This window comes from Xenopus laevis, chromosome 6L (genome assembly GCF_017654675.1).
Source record: "Xenopus laevis strain J_2021 chromosome 6L, Xenopus_laevis_v10.1, whole genome shotgun sequence".
In the NCBI taxonomy this organism is placed as follows: Eukaryota; Metazoa; Chordata; class Amphibia; order Anura; family Pipidae; genus Xenopus; species Xenopus laevis.
The window spans coordinates 20,811,266-20,828,465 of record NC_054381.1 but is presented as its reverse complement, the minus strand read 5'-3'; the positions used below and the strand labels follow the sequence as shown (position 1 = coordinate 20,828,465).

The window sequence follows — 17,200 nt, the reverse complement described above, 5'->3', positions numbered from 1 at the left end:
ATGGCTGTGGTTGCCTTGGGCTGGTACAGAAGCACAAAACATAATGTATTACATTTCTACCTACTTCCTTTTTTAAGCTTTAGTTCTCCTTTAAGGGCTTTTTTTTTATATCAAAGGCCATAATTAAATTTCCTTAAAAGAAAAGAAAGTTTTACCAATTTCAATTTTAGATACATTTCCATTCTCCTTGTGTCCGAGTGTTTTCAAGACACCGTCAAACCAATGGGCAAATTAGCATATGTTTGAAGGGAAATTCAGCAGTCACTCAGAATATATCTTCCATATCTGCACCGCGCCATCACCCAAAGGGCAACTTAGGGACATTTCCATAAAACAAACAGGCAAATATTAAGAAAAAAAAAACCAAGTGAGCCATAGAGAGAGTCATGCGCTGCAAAGGTCATACATGCACAGTAAGTGTATTAATCTGGTTTTGTCCCTCATTTCTATGGCAACATAATCTCTTACCTGAGTTTTGGCCAGCCATTGCACTGATCTTAGTCTCGTCAGCTACTGTTAAAAAGGTAAATGTAAGACAGGTTAGCCATGTTAGTAGGCGCATTCCTCATGCAACAAACACATTGTTGGCACATTAAGATGCAAGGTTATACAGTCCATGCAAATAACCAGCCCTGGAGACTCCAAAACGCTGGGAATTAAAGTCAAACCATGCGGTTGCTCATGTGATTGCATGTTAGAAGTGCCCCCCCCCTCCCATTTGAACGGAATTAAAACTGTTAATTATTCCTGTAATACACTCATGCCAGAAGCTAATGGCTTCACATGAAATACATAGAAAGAACAAGACATTATTACATTAATGGTCACATTCAGTCATCTGTCGTACTGATGAGATCAAGCTTCTAGCCTTCCATGTACATTAGAATCGCTGTCCCATTAGCAAAGCAATATGCTTTCACTAGAAATGTCATCCGTATTGTTATTAACCACGGCAACCAAACACCCATTCCCAAGCCTAGATTGTGGCATCATCACTTGACTTCTTAACCATTCCGCAGTCAGATAACTGTACAGCCCTCTGGCTCTAGGTAGGATTACAACTGTTCCGTTATCCGGAAACCGGTTATCCAGATAACTCCGAATTACGGGAAGGCAGTCTCCTATAGACTCCATTGTAATAATATAATTCACATTTTTAAAATGATTTCCTTGCACTCTGTTATAATAAAACAGTACCGTGTACTTGATCCAAACTAAGATATAATTAATCCTCATTGGAGGCAAAACAATCCAATCGGGTTTATTGTTTAAAGATTATATCAGTAGAAAGACCTCTTATCCGGTAAACCCCTGGTCCGAGCATTGTGGATAACAGGTCCCGTCCCTGTACTGCATTCAGGCATCAACAGATACGTGAAAATAATGTACATCAGGGGCGCAGCACCAATGAGCCATGTTGAAAAACTGGTCTTAGGTGGCAGCGCCCTCAGGTTACACGGGGCTGCAAAAAGCCGCTCCTACTTAAGACCTGCATTTCCGGTTTTTAAACTGGTGATCCAAAATGGAGAAAAAGGGGAAACCTTCCTCGGTCGTTAATAAATAGTACAATAAATATAAAGCATATCTTACCATATTGACTTGAGGATGGTGGTACCCACCTCTCCATTGTCTGTGCTAAGAGGAATTGTGAAGGAAAGTATCTGATTTTAGAAGAAATAACTTCACTGAACAACTACATTTGGGAAGAATGCACAGACTTCACAAATTCTCTCTCTAATGTTCACATTAGCAATATTTGTGATGGAAACAGCGAAAAACAACTCTATGTCACCGCTTGGGTTTTCAAAACTGGTTCTCCTAGACGGGTGGGATCTCCAACCTTTTTTTTACCTGAGCCACATTCAAATATAAAAAGAGCTGGAGAGCAACACATGCATGCAACATGTTCCTGGGAGTGCCAAATGTGTGCTGTGAGAAACATGTTGACCTTATGTGGACTAGCAGCCTACAGGAGGCTCTGTTTGGCACTACAAACTATAGCTTGACTTCAAGGCAGGAATTCAAAAATAAGCACCTGCTTTGAGGCTACTGGGAGCAACATCTAACTGGTCGATGAGGAACATGTTGCTCCCGAGCCACTGTGGGCATCACTGTCCTAGAGGCTTTGCTAGGTGCCTGTATTTTGATTAAATTAGAAATAAATATGGATATTATAGGTCAGGGAGGTCTAACAATGTCAGATAAAGACTATAGAGGAGGTGTTGGAGATGTAGTACAAAAGGCTGCCAACCCTATGGTAGAAGCTCTAATTAAGACCATTGATAGTGTTTTTATTACTAGGGGGGGTATCAGTGATCTTAGGAACCCTACTGCTTTTAATGAACTCAAGCACTAAAAAAGCAGCACTGATTATCTCTATTTTATCAGCCATAAATCCTTATTGCCAGCTTTCGGAATCTTATTATGTCAGAGAAATGATAATCAATCTTTCCCCTGCCTCGCAGAAGTCACATTACATATTGTGCAAGCCGTCTGGCGCAGAGATTCAATTAAAGGAATAACAGCTCAGATTACAAGAGAAACAATTTGTTTCGGAACCAAGGATTCTTATGACAAGAGGCAGGGAGGTTTCAGGAGCAGTCTTCCAGGCCATGGGAAGGTTCAATGGGCAATCTCTTACTAGCACATAATGGGCTTTCATTTATAGCAGGTACTGGTGGATATGGAGATATATATATATATATATATATATATATATATATATATATAGATTTTTGTTCGTAAGGATCCGCACACCACTATTTTTCATCAAAATAAGTGTTTTATTCGGTACATAGATTTATGTACCGAATAAAACACTTATTTTGATGAAAAATAGTGGTGTGCGGATCCTTACGAACAAATCTCTATATGAATTTTTGGACCCTGCACCCACAAAGATCATACCAAGTCCGGTCTTCAGAGTGCGGTCGTTTATATATATATATATATATATATATATATATATATATATATATATAATAGTGGGATAAGCTGTGTTAGGGAAAAGGTGAATGTTGAATAACGATGAATACCAACTTCTACTTCAAAAAGGCAATGGCCAGTACTAGAATGGGAATCTTATTTCAATGGGTGTCCGCTTACTAGAGCATTGATCGGCTTAAAGAAATATGGGACCAAATACAATAGGGGGCAGATTTAATAAGGGTCGAATTGAAAATTAGAATTTTCTAAAAAATTTTTATGGTCAAAACTGTCAAATTGGACTAGGGAATTATCCAATCTCAATTACAGTTTTTAAAAAAAATTCTAATTTGATTTTCGAGATTTATCATACTCTGGCCCTTTTTGAATTCAAAATGACTATTCGCCAACTTAAAACTGCCGAATTAGTGTATACTGTAAGTCAATGGGAAAGGTACAGGGGCCAATTTGGAGTTGTTTCCTGACATTCAAGTTTTTTTTTGGAGAAAAAACTCGAATCGAGTTTGATCAAATTCGATAAGAATTTTCAGGTCGTTTAAATCTATCTGACTTTTACAAATTCGATTTTTTTTTTCCCCCAAGTTGAATTTCTAATTCATTAGAATTTAAGGGAGTTTAAAAAAAAATAACTCACATGAATTTGAAATTTGATCCTGGATAAATGTGCCTCTAGGTGTTGAAGTCTAACCAATAAATGTAAGCTGAGTGACAATATTTTGACACTGTAGAATACATGTCTGGGTATCAGTCGTCATTACCCATTAATAGGACATATGACAGTAGATCTTCTCATTATACAAGCTCGTGAGTGCCCAGCATAAACAACCATGGCTCAGTTCATCAGCTAGTCATACGATACAATAACCTCTGTATAAGGCAGGGGATCTGCTTATCAGGACAAGCAGCAGATATCCCAGACTCTTCTAATTCTCCTGAATTTCTCAGCTGGGTTGCTAATGCCCAACAGAAAAATATATGATATTTTAACTATGGAGTGAAGACCAGCAGCTTCTAAGCTCCTTTTATCTCTGAACCTGTCATGAAGAATAAATCCCTATCGTATGATTACTTTTTCTTGTATTTATGCGGCATGTAACGGTAAAGCAGACGTTGCTATCAATCCTAGCCGAGGCTGCAGCTTGTAAACACATTTAATAAGAAGAGCGGAGTATGGAGAGAGATGGTGCATTTACATTCTGAATCTGATGTCGGACTGGCGGCACGTCGCCTTATACACAGATGTGAGCAACACCTGCACCTTCAACATGAAAATCTTCAGGTTATGTGAATACATGTAGTATAGGCCCATTACCATCATTTCTAAACATTCAGCTTCTCCATTTGTCTTTAAAGGGATACTGTCATGGGAAAAAAATTTTTTTTTCAAAATGCATCAGTTAATAGTGCTGCTCCAGCAGAATTCTGCACTGAAATCCATTTCTCAAAAGAGCAAACAGATTTTTTTATATTCAATTTTGAAATCTGACATGGGGCTAGACATATTGTCAATTTCCCAGCTGCCCCAAGTCATGTGACTTGTGCTCTTATTAACTTCAATCACTGTTTACTGCTGTACTGCAAGTTGGAGTGATATCACCCCCCCCCCAGCAGCCAAACAAAAGAACAATGGGAAGGTAACCAGATAACAGCTCCCTAACACAAGATAACAGCTGCCTGGTAGATCTTTGACATTGAGAAGGAAAAACAGCAGCCTGCCAGAAAGCATTTCTCTCCTAAAGTGCAGGCACAAGTCACATGACCAGGGGCAGCTGGGAAATTGACAAAATGTCTAACCCCATGTCAAATTTCAAAATTGAATATAAAAAAATCTGTTTGCCCTTTTAAGAAATGGATTTCAGTGCAGAATTCTGCTGGAGCAGCACTATTAACTGATGCGTTTTGAAAAAAAACATGTTTTCCGATGACAGGATCCCTTTAACTGCCATAAGGCGGGTGCATTATACTGGATACCATTAAATAAGATACACCTCAATTCAACATAGGCTGAATATAAAAGCTAAGGTTTATTACAGGTATGGGATCAGTCATCCGGAAACCAGTTGTCCAAAAAGCTCTGAGTTACAAGAAAGCCATCTCCCATTTTAATCAAATAATTAAAATGTTTCAAAATGCCCCCTTTCTATGTAATTATAAAACAATACCTTGTACTTGATCCTAAAATATAATTAATCTTAATTTGAGGCAAAAATCAGCCTATTGGGCTTTTTTAATGTTGAAACTATTTTTTAATAGACCTGTACATAGATCCAAATTATGGAAAGACCCCTTATCTAGGAAACTAAGTCCCGATTCTGGATAACAGGTCCCATACCTGTACATCATTATCATATATCAATTTATGTCAATGGGACATTTATTCTTTAACTAATTTTGCCATTCTGCTGTCATATCAGTTGTATAATTCCATTGAATAAACATTCAGGCTTGTGTACCTAGATCCATGCTTTTTGATTTCCTGGTCTTAACAAAATCCAGTTGACTGGCATCTCCAAACTGCTTTGTGCGCTTTTCTGACATGCTCTGGCGGGCAAACCCTTCCCTCTGGAAGGCAAGTGATGGATCAACATCTGGACTGAGAGTGCTGAGGGGGAAGCAGAAATACACAGAGATCAGTGGAGATATGCCACTACATTATGCAGTCATAATTACAGGCAGGTTACTCTTGATAACAAGTTCAGCACTTACAATGACAGGATATATTCGTTTATATAGCCATCACTATATGATCTCACCGCTGCATATACACTGCATTGCTGATAAGAGAAAAACAAGTCTTCATTATCTGCCTATGGCCAAAAAAACTGTACTACCCAATATTTGTCTCATGCTGTCACGAGTACCTTCTCCTACCACCCCAACATGAACTAATATATGGTTTTAAAAAATATCTGGGTAACAGCATATAGGCAACGGAATCCCTTCCTTTAGAACTTGGCTTACGGTAACCTCCCACAATATTAGTGGTCTCAAGACTTTTTTTGGTTGGAGTTCCCCCTTTCGAGGTCAAACCTTTGGTGAGGGCCCCATAGTAAACAATTCTGTACCAGTCATAGTTCCAAAAACATCTAGGGTAGCAAATTTGATCTTCATTCTAAACAGTTCATAGGCTTTCTCCCCAAATCTCCTCCAAGTTAACTTCAGGCAGAGTCCCCCTAGTTACTGCTCCAGGTTCTCTAGACCAGTGATCCCCAACCAGTGACTCATGAGCAACATGTTACTCACCAGCCCATTGGATGTTGCTCCTAGTGGCCTCAAAGCAGGCACTTCTTTTTTAATTGCTGACTTGAAAGCAAGTTTTGGTTGTATAAAAACCAGGTGTACTGCCAAACAGAGTCTCCTGTAGGCTATTCGTTCCCATAGGGGCTACCAAATAAGCAATTTGGTACTCCAGGGACTTTATTCATGCTTGTGTTGCTCTCCAACTCTTTAATCTGAATGTGGCTCAGGGGTTAAAAAAAAAAAAAAAAGGTTGGGGACCGCTGCTCTAGAGGAACCAGAGCCAAAAGTTTGGGATTGTCAGTCACTCTGAGCAACATTGAATGAAAAAAATAAAATTGTCCAGCTTTGATCTCTCTTCCAAAAAACAAAGACCATAAGCTCACTATATATACAATGGCATGTGAGGGAACACATATTAAGAACCATATTAAGAATATCAGGGATATGAATAATTAAGGCTAATGTGACCGTAACATTTTTTTTTCATTTGGTTCTCAGCAAAAATTCAATTTAAACCTAGTACAAACCTAGGTGTGCTACTGTATCCGGTACAGTCCCTAGCAGGAGGCCTACTGCTCATCATTAGGAAAGCTTTAACAGAAGAATATCCTAGACTTTATCATTTAGGAGACTTGTACCAAAGACCACTGCCACTGACTGTACTGATACATAATAAGCTCAAGCGCAGCTAACCTCCCTGGGATATGAATTCAGTTACCATCTCCAAGATGGCGTGTTCAGAAAGTCACCTTGTGCTGCCGACTTTAGGTTTCCTCCCACCAAACCATTTATCCCTCTGACTTCTAATTATTCAAATATTCCTCGGGATTTCTGCCTGCGCTCATTCCATAGAGGATGATTTGGGAACGGACATGTTACCCAATGACCCGGCTTATCATTAACATTCCTATGATTAATCCGGTCTTATTGCGCACTGTGTTATCATAATATTTTCATACGGGATTAGCCGGACAGCATATATATTCCACTGAGATTCAGACCAGCTGCTGTCCCTGTTTGCATAACCTCTTCTTGTTCCAACTGAAGGCTTTACTTCTCTGCCTCAGAGCGAAGAGCTCACACAGAACATTCATCTTTGTTTTACTGCTTCTCCTTTATCCATTAGCAGCAGGAAATTAAACACATCAGTATTCACTTCATCCATTTACTTTTTACATGTCGAGTTCAATTGTAAGTTCTGCTGGTCACAAAGAAAACGAAACCTAGTGAGCCCTATTGAACAGCTTGTTTTTTTGCAGGAAACTTCATTTTTTAAAAATGGACAAAAAAAAACAAACAACTCTCTGGACAACAAAGTCCCTTCATCATATGAAGTTCTTAAAGGAGGCATGGACTTATTTAAATAAAAATGGCATCTGATAACTGTAGGCTTTGTCCTTAGAAAGAGCGACAGGGTTGAGAAGCAAGTGATTAGTGGGAGACATCAACTGTGAAACCCCAAACATTATGAAAATCCATATAAATCATAACCATGAGAAGTGTGGAGAATCCAGTGAATATGGCACACCTCTTGCCATGGTGGCAATCACACCCCAACCTTGACTAGTTGTGTGAAATGTGTATGACAATTCAGTTGTGCAATCCTCCCCTTGTCACTTTTTCCCATCCCAACTGCCAGACTTCTCTTAAACCTCTGCCTGTCCCTTCAAACCTTCAATTGCTCCATAAAGATCCGCCTATTTAGAGAAGTCTATCTGATGATCCCTGGTAGGTCAGAAGTCAACATACCAATTATTATTAAGTGTCAGTAGTTCCATCACCCTTTTAAGTTAGTGGTTTCAAAACTATAAGACAGCCCCTCTGACGGGCTTGGAGCACTGGCAGTAGGGCTCAGACTAAATGGCGGTTAGGTAAGAACTGTGGAGAATGGCCTTTTGCTGTCCTAGATATGACTGAAAGCCCAGCTTAAAGGTCAGTTAAAGGAGAAACAAACCCCTTATTTAAAAAAAAACCCTACCCCCCACACCACATAGACCCCTCCCATCCTCCCCCCAGCCTAGCTGCTACCCGGACAGATGCCCCTAACCTAACCTTTTACTTACCCTTCGGTGCAGATTCAGGGATCGGAATTCACGGCAGCCATCTTCGTCCGCTTCTGCGATTTCCGTCCATTTAGGCTCATGCGCAGTTGCAAACCCGGAAATTGCTCCAGCTGCGCATGAGCCACCGGTCTCATTCTCAGATTACCGAAGACCCGGAAGATGGCTGCCGTGAACTCCGATACCTGAATCAGCACTGAGGGGTAAGTAAAAAGTTAAGGGCATTTGTCCAGAGTAGCAGCTAGGATGGGGGTGAGGAGGGAAGGGGGTTTATGTGGGGTAGGGTTTTTTTTAATAAGGGGTTTGTTTCTCCTTTAAAGGGGGACTATCACAAAAATGAACGTTTTATACAGGCTTCAGTATACTGAAATAAGAAACTTTGTAAATACAAGCAATTCAATATTCTGCATTGTTTCTGAAATAATCAAGTTTATATTCACTATCCCTCTCTCAGTATTTGTTTCTCTTCATTCTGTCTTCATGCAGCAGTTGTGTGTCAGATGACAGTTAGATCCAATATATCTTATAGGGGGGCTTCCTTTCCTAGCAGATTTATTAGAGCTCATTCAAATAACTGATTCCAGTATAAACAAAATGACTGCCTTTTGCACAAATTCTGCATGTAGAGAGACAAGATGTCTGGGGATTCTAATTTTAATAGAGTGAGCTCTAATACATCTTCTAGGAAACTAGATCATTATTCATCGGACACCCAACTGCTGAATGAAGACAAAATGAATAGAGAAACAGATGCTGAGAGAGGAACAGAGAGCATAAACTTGATTATTTCAGGAAATGGTACAGAACTTTTAATTGATTGTATTTATAAAGTTTCTTATGTCAATATGCTGAAGCTTATATTAAATTATCATTTTTGCGATAGTTCCCATTTAAGGTAAAATGTGGGGTCAATATGTATTTGCAGTCTTAGATATTCTTAAAGCTATGACTACATGAATGATCATATTTTCCTACATCTGTAACTATTTCTTCAAGGGAGGACCTGGACAAACCTTGAACTTTCAGGTAGGACCTGAAAAACGTTTAACAGTCACTGATTTAGATTATAAGCCCTTATAAGCGGGGGGGGGGGCTCCAATACTATTTGTTTTCTGTAACCCTTGTTGGTCAAGAGCCACGTTTGTTATGAATTATTGTATTGTGTTATTATTGCTACATAACTTGCTGGCACTATACAATTAAATAAATGATGATGATGATAAACTGATAGAGAGGACTGCTAATTGTTTGTGTGGGACATAAGCACAATGCAAATTACTGCAAAGAGTGCGGAACGTGGAAAATGTACAAAACAGCGTCTCACCACACTTGAATTTGCTTGACTTTTAAGAGATATGAAATAGTGGGGCAGAAAGATATTCAAAGTGTGTGAATTTAGTACTGTATATGTGTTGCACTGCAAGGTCATTATAGAGCTGTAGAAGCAGTGACCAACACCCAACAAGGAATAAAAGTGCTTTTCTGTGGATGCCAACTTGATTTAGGTGTCTTTAACAAAAAAACCCTTCTGTTTCAAATGATATTTAGCATATGGCTGGGACAACCAATAAAGGAGGCTGAATGTGAGTGTCAGGGTTTGTACAAAGTAAAACAAATATGGCGCCCACTGCTTTCATCTTTCCATCGGTTCATTGGGCCTTTGGGAAAGACTCTTTAGAGGCAGATTTCACAGAAAGTGACAGTTCTTTGGAGTGAAAAGTTACAAAAAAAAGTGCCTCTCACAATAGGCAAGTTCTCCTTTAGAGAAGTAAACAACTTAAAGTGGCAGATCATGCAAGAGGAGCAAAATACTAAGTAATACACATGTACAGACTCCCTTTCATTGAGTCTACCCATACAAATGCAGCTTCCTTAGGGTCAGGCACACGCTTAGATTCAGGGAGATTAGTCGCCCGGCGACAAATCTCCTCTTCTTAGGGGCAACTAATCTCCCCGAACTGCCTCCCGCTGGCTAGAATGTAAATCGCCGGCAGATTGGCACTAGGAGCGCTTTGTTTCCCGAAGTCGCCCAAAATTGCCCCACGAGGAAACTTCGGGCGACTTCGGAAAACAATGCACTCCTAGTGCCATCCCGCCGGCGCTTTACATTCTAGCAGGCGGGAGGCAGTTCGGGGAGATTAGTCGCCCTGAAGAAGAGGAAATTTGCCGCCGGGCAACTAATCTCCCCGAATCTGAGCGTGTGCCCTGACTCTTACAGCTCCAGGCCCGTCCAAAACTTTCATATTTCACTTAACCTTTCATTTTTTAATGGGGAAAGTTCACGTTCAGATGCACAATCCAACATGAGATGATGAAGGCCCTTGCCTGGATAGGAGTTTTGTTTCTAAATGCTTGAATGTTAATGTCGGACAAAAGGGATCCAATGTTACATAGGACAGGTGAAGGAAAATAATCCCATGGAACAAGACGAAAGGCTTGGTTTGATATAAGCAGCTCAGACCATGGAAATCTTGCTGACGTTTGGAATGTAAATCCCATCCCTGGGAAATGGAAGCCTTATATGATAATTCACACTGTGCTGGATAATTATGGCTCTAGTCATAGGGAGGTGCTTTCATGGAGAGAGGTCTATTTTGCTTATTGATGTATATAATTACTAGGCATGCAAATTAATGCATCCTTTGCTAATTACGTGGAAAGAGCTGCAAATTTCAGACTGAGAAATAATGATCACATTCATATTGGAGATCATATCTTGAGGATTTAAGATTGTTTGAAAGCTGCATGGCTTTGAGCACACCAACCCCACAACCTTTTTTTTTTTTTCTCTTTTCAAAACACATCAGTAAATAGTGCTGCTCCAGCAGAATTCTGCTCTGAAATCCATTTTTCAAAGGAGCAAACAGTTTTTTTATATTTAGCTTTGAAATCTGACATGGGGCTAAACATAGTCAATTTCCCAGCTGCCCCCAGTCATGTGACTTGTGCTCTAATAAACTTCAGTCACTCTTTACTGCTGTACTCCAAGTTGGAGTGATATCAGCCCACCCTTAAACATAGTCAGTTTCCCAGCTGCCCCCAGTCATGTGACTTGTGCTCTAATAAACTTCAGTCACTCTTTACTGCTGTACTGCAAGTTGGAGTGATATCAGCCCACCCCTTTCCCCCCACCCAGCAGCCTAACAACAGAACAATGGGAAAGTAACCAGATAACAGCTCCCTAACACAAGATAAGAGCTGCCTGATAGATCTAAGAACAGCACTCAATAGTAAAATCCAGGTCCCACTGAGACACATTCTGTTACATTGAGTAGGAGAAACAACATCCTGCCAGAAAGCAGTTCCATCCTAAAGTTCTGGCTCTTTCTGAAAGCACATGACCAGGCAAAATGACCTGAGATGCACCTACACACCAATATTATAACTAAAAAAATACACTTGTTGGTTCAGGAATGACATTTTATATATAGAATTGTTTGCAGTGTAAACTAGAAATAAAAATGACACCATAACAATCATGACATAATCTCTTTAAGTCTTATTGTGGGAGTTGTACTACAACTCCCAACGTCTTCCAAAGACTTGCTAGCTATACGAGCACAAGATATCTAACCCAGGAATGTCAGATTATACTGTCGGGAACTATTAACTCCTGCAATACTCAGTGAACCACGAGGAGTCCTCTGCAGCTGGAAGATCATACATAAGGCATGTCTGATTTATCGGATTTTAGTCTTAATCTGGCCAGGGAACAACCTAATCAGTCTGCATGCGTTTTAAACAGAGAAAAGTAGGTCAACGGGTTTATTATTCAGCACCCAGGTGTTTTTCTTCCTGCAATTTTGGTGGATAGCAACATCATCCTAAACTCAACACTAAAACCAAAATATTTAAGTGGTTTAAAATAAAAATAATATAACCTACAAAGCGGCAGCCGTTCAAAGCTGAAAAGGCACAGGATACACAGCAGATCTGTTATCTACTGTGTATCCTGTGCTTGAATGGCTGCCTCCATGGCTACACAGCAGCTTGTTTATATAAACTGTAGTAGTACTTATCTGTTATCTAATGTGTATCCTGTGCTTGAATGGCTGCCCCATGGCTACACAGCAGCTTGTTTATATAAACTATAGTAGTACTTATCTGTTATCTACTGTGTATCCTGTGCTTGAATGGCTGCCTCCATGGCTACACAGCAGCTTGTTTATATAAACTATAGTAGTACTTATCTGTTATCTACTGTGTATCCTGTGCTTGAATGGCTGCCTCCATGGCTACACAGCAGCTTGTTTATATAAACTGTAGTAGTACTTATCTGTTATCTAATGTGTATCCTGTGCTTGAATGGCTGCCCCATGGCTACACAGCAGCTTGTTTATATAAACTGTAGTAGTACTTATCTGTTATCTAATGTGTATCCTGTGCTTGAATGGCTGCCCCATGGCTACACAGCAGCTTGTTTATATAAACTATAGTAGTACTTATCTGTTATCTACTGTGTATCCTGTGCTTGAATGGCTGCCTCCATGGCTACACAGCAGCTTGTTTATATAAACTATAGTAGTACTTATCTGTTATCTACTGTGTATCCTGTGCTTGAATGGCTGCCTCCATGGCTACACAGCAGCTTGTTTATATAAACTGTAGTAGTACTTATCTGTTATCTAATGTGTATCCTGTGCTTGAATGGCTGCCCCATGGCTACACAGCAGCTTGTTTATATAAACTATAGTAGTACTTATCTGTTATCTACTGTGTATCCTGTGCTTGAATGGCTGCCTCCATGGCTACACAGCAGCTTGTTTATATAAACTATAGTAGTACTTATCTGTTATCTAATGTGTATCCTGTGCTTGAATAGCTGCCCCATGGCTACACAGCAGCTTGTTTATATAAACTATAGTAGTACTTATCTGTTATCTACTGTGTATCCTGTGCTTGAATGGCTGCCCTCATGGCTACACAGCAGTTTGTTTATATAAACTATAGTAGTGTTTCTGAAGCAAATACACCAGTTTTACCAGTGCAGGGCAACATTACATTATACAGGGATGGGATCCATTATCCGGAAACCCGTTATCCAGAATGTTCCGAATTACGTCTCCCATAGACTCCACTTTTACCCAAATAATCCAATTTTTTTTCTCTGTAATAATAAAACAGTACTTTGTACCTGATCCACGATAAGATACAATTAATCCTTGTTGGAAGCAAAACCAGCCTATTGGGTTTATTTAATATTAACATGATTCTCTAGTAAACTTATGGTATGAAGATCCGAATAATGGAAAGATCCATTATCTGTAAACCCCCAGGTCCCGAGCATTCCAGATTAACAGGTCCCATACCTGTATTGTTATTCATTTAAAACACTTTCATTTTTGGTGTTACTGTTCCTTTATAAAGCAATCCGCTGTGCTGCCTTATGCCTTTACACTAAAACACAAACAATTAAACTTTTATTATCCCCTATGAAATCAGGGTGATAGGAAGGAATTTACAAGTAAGATACCAACATTTCAGCTGGGTCAACAGGCTCTCTCTCATTGTGTTGAAGTTTATAAGACCCGTGAGGGTGCATTTACTTCATATTAACCATAGTAATATCCCGGACCTTGTACTGCACTGCCCCTCAGCCAAGCTCACCTTTCTGTTGACTCACTAGCCACTGTTTTAGTCCAAGCTCCAGTGGAGTCAGTAACACAACCAACATCATCGTGTGAGCTGGAAGATGAGTGGTTAGAAAGCTGGGAAGGTAGCACAGGAGTTCGGTCATCTTCGATTATCACAGTGTCATCATGAGGCATATTCACTGTCGGGGAGAGCTGGTATTTACCTGCATGAAAAGAGAGAAATATCACAGTCATTAAAAAGTAGAAATAGTTGCCAACATGTAAGGCAGAGCCAGCCACTGAAGTCTAATAGCCTAAAGACGAATAGCCTAAAAAGAAAAATAAGCAATAAAAAATAATTTAATAATAAAACATTACAGGCAATCTGTCTTTGTTTGGATGGCAGGGTCAGTGACCCTGACAACAGGACAGTATATTCAGTTGCCACCTGGAAAAGGCCAGGAAAGCCAATTAAAAACCGACACAAAATAGATAATGAAGTCCAATTGAAAAGCTACTTTATTTCATCAAGGACAATAAAAGAAAATACACCCTATTAAAGTATGATTTTTAATTAATTTATGTCCATGTACAGTATAAGGGATTAGCTTATACATTATTTATCCCTGCACATTGCTATTCATACAAACCAGCAGAGGCTGCCAGATTGCTGGTCTCGGCTGAGAAATTCTTCATGTAGCTCAACAGAACAGCACCTCTAGGTGCCATAAAAAGATGCCATACTTATTGCAGTGTAAACCCAGCCCAGTGGCTTCTCCTGCTCATACGTATAAATAGAAATAGGAGAGAGCTCAGGACACACAAAGAGTAGGTTATCATAAAATTAAAAGCAGGGGTACCATAAAAGAAAAGAAGGAAAGGAGTACGTTAAAAGAGGCAAAAAATAAAAGTATATACAGGTATAGGATAACTTATCCGGAAACCAGATATCCAGAAAGCTCCGAATTACGGAACGGCTGTCTCCCATAGATTCCATTTTATCCAAATAATCCAAATTTCTAAAAATGATTTCCCTTTTTTTATTTCTTTTATAATAATAAAACAGTAGTTTGTACTTGATCCCAACTAAGATATAATTAATCCTTATTGGAGGCATAACCAGCCTATTGGGTTTATTTAATGTTTACATGAATTTCTAGTAGACTTAAGGCATGAAGACCCAAATTACGGAAAGATCCATTATCCGGAAAACCCCAGGTCCCGAGCATTCTGGATAACCGGTCCCATTCCTGTACAGGTATGGAATCAGTTATCTGGAAAACCGTTATCCAGGATGCTCCACATTGCAGAAAGGCCATCTCCCATTGACTGAATTTTATCCAAATAATCCAATTTTTTTTTAAAGTTTTTTAAATAATTTTTTTTCTCTGTAATAATAAAACAGTAGCTTGTACTTGAGCCCAACTAAGATATAATTAATCCTTATTGGAAGCAAAACCAGCCTATTGGGTTTATTTAATGTTTACATGATTTTCTAGTAGACTTAAGGTATGAAGATACAAATTACAGAAAGATCCTGTGTCTGGAAAACCCCAGGTCCCGAGTATTCTGGATAAAAGCTCCCATACCGGAGCTCCCATACCTGTACTGAATATATCTTATTATATGAACTTTTCTAGTTTTATCTACTACACTGCAACCTTTGACATCGCCTGATTTTAAGTTTCCTCTCATTTTGCATTTCTATTTAGCGGTCCCACCTCTATATATATATATATCTATATATAGATATATATATCTATATATCTATATCATAATGCATTTCCCTGATTTTACATTTTCCACCATTTTTTTCTGGTCCCCTGAAAAAAACGTAAATGGGGGTTCTACTGTAGTTGCATTTACCTGCGATGCTGGGGGCCCCTATTCTAAAACCCTGGTTAAAATGAACGAGAACTAGGTTTGGATTTGGGAGCTTCGTTACGCTATTACCTAGAAACAAAACAAAGCAATAGTTTGTCCCTGATATCTCTGCTCATTCAACCCAGACAATATCATCTCGGTGAATTCCCACGTCGGCCATTCAGCGCCGTGAAATCGCTCTACTTTAATAATGAAAATAACACTTGTCTCATTTATTTTGATTGCTGCGTCGCATTTAAAATGACTTGCAAGCCTGCGCGAGCGGCAGCAATATGCTGAACTGGTGTTGGGTTTTATTAATAAACCAGGCTGGGGGGGAAGGGGCGGAGAGAGTAAAGTGCCCGCAGTTATGCTAAGATTATATAAAACAGGTTTAACCGCAATAAACTATTATTAATTGATACAGATATTGAGAAACAAAAGAGATCAGTGGCCCCATGGGTTATCATAAAATTATGATACTTGGCTTGGGGCCTAGAGAAACACAGAGTGCAGCTCTGGAAGACAGATGTTAAGGCTTGCACAGTGCCGATTGGAATTAGCACATTCTGGATATATATATATATATATATATATATATATATATATATATATATATATATATATATATATACACACACACACATACATACATACTCGCTGCAGAAGTACAGTGCCTCCATGATATTTGTGTAGTGTATAAATAAAGCCCCTAGCACTAAGGGCATTTTGTCTGCTTCTGCTAACAGTGGCGGACAACATAGGCCTATTTCCGTTCCCACTACTATTGAATTTAAATCTGCTTGTCTGATGCACATGGAAGGGTTACAGGTGGACATCGGCTCGCTTGAGTATTTTGGTGCTAGTATTTTGGTTTTGTGTGCGTCCAATAGCATGCTTTTTAATTCTGCAATATCAGGAAATTGGAACGTACCTCCCTCTGAAAAAAATGTTGACCCTTGCGCCAGGGCTCCTATAAAGATCTTGATCAGAGATCAGGCCCTGACTGGCAATCTGTGGATTCTGGGGGCTGCCCTAAGAGAAGTCATAGAATTAATATTTATTGGGTTGGTGGGGTCTGTTAAGACCTCTATGTACCGAAAATGCCAGGGACTATTTTGTTCTCAGTCCAGACCTGGCACAGATGATCAAATATCCATACAAAGGAACACAGGATGCCTTAAAGGAGAAGGAAAGGTTAAAACGAAGTAAGCTTTATCAGAAAGGTCTACATAAATACACCAGTAAACCCTCAAAGTAATGCTGCTCTGAGTCCTCTGTCAAAAGAAACACAGCTTTTCTTTCCTTCTATTGTGTACTCATGGACTTCTGTATCAGACTTTCTGTTTTCATTTTTAACCTCCAGGGCATGGGCTTGAGCATGCTCAGTTTGCTCCTCTCCCCCTCCCTTCTCCCACCCTCACCCGCTGCAATCTGAGCTCGGAGCTATGAGACAGCAGGAGAGACTCAGGCAGGAAGTGATGTCACACCAAGACAATATGGCAGCTGCTATCCTAA

The 17,200-nt window shown here is 39.5% G+C and overlaps 1 protein-coding gene across 10 annotated transcripts in view; it reads right to left on the bottom strand.

Annotated features, from left to right (window-relative positions):
* The window catches only part of pard3.L (par-3 family cell polarity regulator L homeolog), a 417,717-nt gene that overhangs the window by 163,312 nt on the left and 237,205 nt on the right, over positions 1-17,200 (bottom strand). For 9 of the 10 annotated variants that reach the window (XM_018267171.2, XM_018267175.2, XM_018267173.2 and 6 more), the window contains 3 exons: positions 13,854-14,043; positions 5,400-5,548; positions 469-513 (listed from right to left, as the gene is read on the bottom strand). In XM_018267171.2, the coding sequence (XP_018122660.1) occupies positions 469-513; positions 5,400-5,548; positions 13,854-14,043 (384 nt within the window). The remainder of the gene's footprint in view (positions 1-468; positions 514-5,399; positions 5,549-13,853; positions 14,044-17,200) is intronic. The other variant, XM_018267172.2, reaches the window with a different exon arrangement.